Here is a 5,846-nt window from a genome sequence, read left to right on the forward strand (position 1 = left end):
ACAACAGATCAGAGTTCAGACAAGTTCAGACAGAATTTAGTGGTGCACTGGCAGCTCAGTCAGCCCACTAAAGCACAGCAAGTTAAAAGCAAAACACCAAAATTGTGCAATTTTAAAATTTGCTATCACTAAATACATTAACCATACCTGGCATCTTTGGTAATTATGCACAAACTTATGAACACCCAACATTTGAGAAGGGCATATGCAAAGCAAATGCAAAATAAATGAAGGTGGCGTGACGAAAGGAAATCTATACCCTTTCCTGGGTGGCGAAAGTAAAAAAATTCACTGTATACCTTTGGCTAATATGTACGTATTGCCATTTTATGATGAGTTTCACTTTACATACTCTTCCATCCACTTTCACAAAAGCTACAGTATTTAATGGCAAATAAGACCCTTGTTTTAAAAAAAAAATGGCTAGAAATACACACTAAGATCTTCTAAGAGAATAGGTATCTGGCTGGATCATGTTTATCCAAGAGTACCTACTTGTACATAGCCAAACTCCACAATACTGTCATACCACTTGTATTCATTCAAATATATTATAATAGTAGTAGAGTACATTATCTTAAAATTCTTCATAACCACCATCCCTCGACCACTCTGTTCCTAATTTTTACATATGCCCATTGGACGAGAGAAATCCTTCTAAAATGCCATATGTAGCACTGTATACCCTTAACCGTCATTTCATCATTCATTGTCCATACTTCAACACAGTGGGCAAACATACTAACACACAGATGCATGCCAGTAATCACAAATACAAACTACTCCTCTCTTAAAATTTTTTTTATAAAGAATTAAGCAATTCTCTAACAAAAATCTTTCTTATAAAGAAGGGGGCGCAAGAAAATGCACAGTAAGTGGATATTTTGCCTTAATGCAGTGCATATGTGTACTATTCAATATACAGACTGAAAAATATATGAATGCAACAATATATTAATATATTAAGTAAAATACTGTACTGCATTAAATAAATTTTTATAAAAATAATGTATGTACCAGACATAAACAGGCAGGGGGCACAATAAGGGGGTAGTTTACCTATACAACACATATGCACATGCGTCCTCGACATATGGCGGGATCCATTCCAGCCCCGCGCTGTAAGTTGATTTTTGCCTTAAGTCATTGCATCGGCACTTCAACAGCGCTGTAACTTGATGTTGCACCAAGTTACAGCACCATAAGTGTCATTAGCTTGATGCCTACTCTTGCCATTAATATCATCAATGGGGCTTACGGCACTGTGACTTGACAACGGCGCTGTAAAGCACCCCTTTACATGAAACTGAAAACACTGTAAGATCGGATCGCCATAAATCGAAGACGCTATACGTATACACACACATGCAAGCCTAGGGTAGGCTTACAAATCAACTGTAACAAGACAAGTTAATGAAACTCCTACTCATATTCAACCTACAATTTTGTTTTTTGTTTTCATTTTGTTTGCAGTTAAGAAATCAAAGAGGAAGATGGAGTAAAATTAAGAAATCAAAGGGGGAGACGGAGTGGAGTGTAATAAAATCTTTTCTGTTATACCTAAGTTTTTTTGCTTTTTATTGTATATTCCACCAGAATTATTATTAAAGAAATTTTTTCTGCTGTTATAGCTGCATGCTCTGTCCAAGACCTTCCTGCTAAACTATTGCTATATATTTTGAAAACATTAGAGGCTTACAAGTAAAAACAAGAAAATGCTTTCTTAATATGTTCCTTTCTGAAACTGGGAAGGGGGAGGGTCTCATGCTATTAAATATAGTACATAGTTCTATTTCATTTAGGCCCAGCCTTTATGAAGTGTGCTAAAAGTCTTGGGTCTTATGGGATAAAAATGTGTGAATAATACTATGAAACCTCTTGGCCCTAAGTTACATACTTTAGCCTACCTCATGACAAGTAAAGCACACTTACAACATTTATGCCTTGTGCTAACTATCTGAACAAAAAAAAAACCTGTGCAAATGTAACCACAAAATACTACAATTATAATAATGTTCATGATTTACCACTACATGTACATATGCTAATTCTTACATTGTTAATAACTAACAGTGGAGAGTAGCAAGGGTTTATTAGAAAGAATGAGAACATGCCTTTCAAAATCAATAACTTCATTGGAATTTATCCACTCAACATACCCTATTAACTCTATAGACCTTGAATCGTTTAAGAATAAGGATATTACACCCCCAAAAGGCATGAATACTATACCTTGTGCAGCTGCTTATCTTCATATGTAGGTAGGGTTAACAGCACTGGTCCATCATCAACGAAAGGCCGTACTGATGGGGTTGGAATCAAGAAATGAAGTATGCAATAAAATATAATTCCAGCGACGCATATGCCTAGCACCAACCCTGCCAGAAACCTTGGCAATGGTAAGATAAAACAAATTATAAATAAACCTATGCTAACTTTGGTCAACAAGCTCATTGATATAGGCAACACTTTCACCAAATTTAAAAATTGTTCCTTTAAAGTTATCTCTTTCAATTCTTCAGCCATCAAAGGAGCAGCTCGTTTCTTAGATGGTCTGGATGATTTAGGTGCATCGGCACTAGCTTGCTCATCCTCTTTTTCATTCACAGATAGTACACCACCATCAACTTCTGCAACATCTTCATTAAATATGCATGGGTCTTCATGAGCTTCTACCGCTTTATCTACTTCACTCTCATCACACTCAAGCAGCATCTCCTCATCTAAACCTTCATCACGGCCCAAAAGTGACGTAAACACAAATGGTTTGTTTTTTGAACTTTCTTTTGTATTTTTGGCATTCTCTTTACTACTACGACGATTTCGTAACTCTGAAATCTTTGGTCTGATGCTACCTAGTTCAGATTTTAATTTACTTGTGTGCTCACTTATATCCTGCACAATGCTTGTCTTTGTCTTTGGTGGGGAACCTGTGATTTCCATGTCTGTCTTTTGCACATTTTCAATGGTTTTTTTATCTTTGACTGTCGGTGACCTATCTTCACTAACTGAACCTCCATCACTTTCAGTTGAACCATCACCTGCCAATCCCAAACGATCTCTGTCCCTCTCTTTCTCTGTCTTTCCATCCTTTTCCTTCTTATCACTTCGAATTTCATTAATCTTGTCTTCAAAGGTCTTCGTAAGTCTAGAAAGCAGGCTGCCCGACTCTTGTGTCTTACTTGGAGGGGTAGCACTGGAAGGCTCAGGTAGTGTCCCACAATTACTGTCCAAACTCGAGGAACGCTTGCCAAGAGAACGACCAGCATGTTCTTTTACTGGGGATGCTTCACGCAAGGACTCTCCTCGTATGACCACTGCTGCAGGAGCCACATCTAAAATGGGTCCTATAGATATTTCGCTTGAAGGGTCTTCTTCATCCACTGCAAAAGCAAAGAAAATTAAATCACAAGGTATCTTGGAGGAAAAGTAAATCTTTCCACAGTACTACTAAGGAAAGATAATTACCAAACAAGGTTCTGCCTAAATAATTAACCCTTAGTGGACGGGTTAATATATCGATATGCAGCTCCTCAGGCCGGGTAAACTTTGAGGTGGGCCAATTTACTTAAAGAAAAAAAAAACACAAACGGAAAGAGTAAGATATGCAAATGTACATGGTCAAAGAAAAAAAAATTCTAACAAATTTTCCCTATCTTCCATGAGAAGTTGAAAATGACTATTTACAACCCTTGTGGGGCCTCTCTTACATACAAGACAATCGTAAATTTTACTAGCTTATAATGTTTTTTTCTAATAAATAATTTTATTTTATTTTGTAAAATTATAATTACTGCTCACACAATATCAAAACAGATAAAAGTAACAATTTCTTAGCATATTTGCCGAAATATATTTACGTAAATTTACTGAGAACAAAGATTCATGAACTTTCTTTTACTTTTACATGCTTTTTCTAATATTTCTTTGCACTTTTCTATGTAAAATTACATTTACAACCGACATACTGTCATAAAAGACAAGATAAAAAACCAACAGCAACCCCTTGGTATATTTACGAGCAAATTTACAAAAAGACGTCATGTGAGGCAGAGATGTAATACATGTCCCCTTGAAGTTAGAAGCAGAACTGTAGTCCTGATTCATTGATTTGTGGGTTTAGCCAGTGTAAAAGTTGCCATTAGTGAATTTATGGACAATGGAAGTATTGGCACCTCTTTCCCGCACAATTCCTTCCAAATCGATGGTGCATAATATTGCTTATCTACAGGATCAATCTGTCCACCACCCCAACCCTCTTATTACTACTCTCGAGGATCAATCCATCCATTAAGGGTTAAGCCCCCTATGGGGAACTGCTTACAGCATGACCTAAACAACAAACTTGAGGAGGTGCAAAAGATTCCCTGTAGCATCTCTTCAGCCCAATGCAGCACTGCTTTCTGACTTCTGTAAATCCATTCCTTCTGGTTTCTTGTCACCTAGTTGCCAAACTTCTTAAACTCAAATTTTTCTACAATTGTCACCTCATTGAAGAACAAATCCTTTGGGCCAACCCTATGATTATCCAAAAGTGACCATTGTTTGACTATACTTTAGATGAACAACACAATGCAGAATACTTTAGATAATCAAGCAGATACTGTATTACATTGTCATATAGTAAAGTGTAATTTTTTAAAAAGATAAAATACTTTCCTACACAAAAGCTAAATTACATACCATCTTCTGTATCAGATATTTGTGTTACATTATCTGCCGAGGGATTAAACCTGAAGCTGATACTTGGGACACTCTGTGCTGCTGGTCGTCCTTTGAGCAAGGCTAGGGAGATCTTAGGGCTGCTATCTCGGCCGCTCATGGTTGCAGCCTGAAATACAATGCAGGCACAAATTAGATTATGCTGTGAGCAATGCAGACAATAATTAATAAAAATTTCATGTCTTCCACATCCAAATACACAGTCCGCGGCTTACGACCTTCCGAGGTTACAACGCTTTTCAATTATATTCACCAGAAATTATTTCCAGGTTTATGACATGTTCCAGGGTTACGACACTTACAGCGCTAATCTGAAGGGAGAAATATGACTCAAAAATGCAAAATAATTAATTTTTTTTTTAATGAAAAATGTAATAAAAATGCAGTGTACATAGTTGTTAATACACCCAAAGCATTAAAGGTAAGGTTTTCTTAAGATTTTTAACAATTTTCCAGCTTATAAAGTAAGCAGGGGACTGTCTGTATACACTGAAAAACAATGCACCTGCTATACAAAAATATCTTCAACCTTGAGTGAATTTTACCTTCAAATTTTCCCATATATTTGGCATAATCATTATGTGCAACAAGCCAATTCAATGTATCCTCTGGCAATGACTAATATCCTGCACATTCACCAGTACACAAACAGGTTAGAAATAAGTGACTCAACAGCAACAATATCAGTCACAGGCCAAATTAACCTAAAACATCACTGTCACACGTCTTATCACTGATGAACAAAGAAATACCAAGTACATGTAAAAAAAAATATATAAAAATTTCACTTCTTTTATCAGATTGTAATCAGCAATTCACTGATATGAACAGAACCCAAGGTTAAATCTACATAATGCTGAATAACGTATCAAATGCCCTATAACAAACAGTCTAGTTCACTTTCTTTATACTGTACGCACAGTATGCTGTTCCATGTAGTATATCATAAAGGTGTTCAACTTGATTATCCACAAGCCTTTTCACTAAGTATAATATTCTTATAAATTAATGTAAAAATAAGCCTTAACTAAAGCTATCCAAGAAAACCTACTTTTCTAATTAAGTATAAATCAAAAGTGAAAAAAATTAATGATTGTGTTCAAAATTACATAACTCCAATAATG

The 5,846-nt window shown here is 35.9% G+C and overlaps 1 protein-coding gene across 1 annotated transcript; it reads right to left on the bottom strand.

Moving 5' to 3' along the window:
* Positions 1–2,118: 2,118 nt before the first annotated feature.
* On the bottom strand, positions 2,119–5,423 carry LOC135207356 (uncharacterized). Its single transcript, XM_064239084.1, has 3 exons — positions 5,268–5,423; positions 4,684–4,831; positions 2,119–3,383 (listed from the first exon to the last, which is right to left on the bottom strand). The coding sequence occupies exons 1-3, from the start codon at positions 5,298–5,300 to the stop codon at positions 2,227–2,229; spliced, it is 1,338 nt and encodes a 445-aa protein (XP_064095154.1). The 5' UTR covers positions 5,301–5,423; the 3' UTR covers positions 2,119–2,226.
* Positions 5,424–5,846: the final 423 nt, after the last annotated feature.

The sequence above is a fragment of the Macrobrachium nipponense genome, chromosome 32 (assembly GCF_015104395.2).
Source record: "Macrobrachium nipponense isolate FS-2020 chromosome 32, ASM1510439v2, whole genome shotgun sequence".
In the NCBI taxonomy this organism is placed as follows: domain Eukaryota; kingdom Metazoa; phylum Arthropoda; class Malacostraca; order Decapoda; family Palaemonidae; genus Macrobrachium; species Macrobrachium nipponense.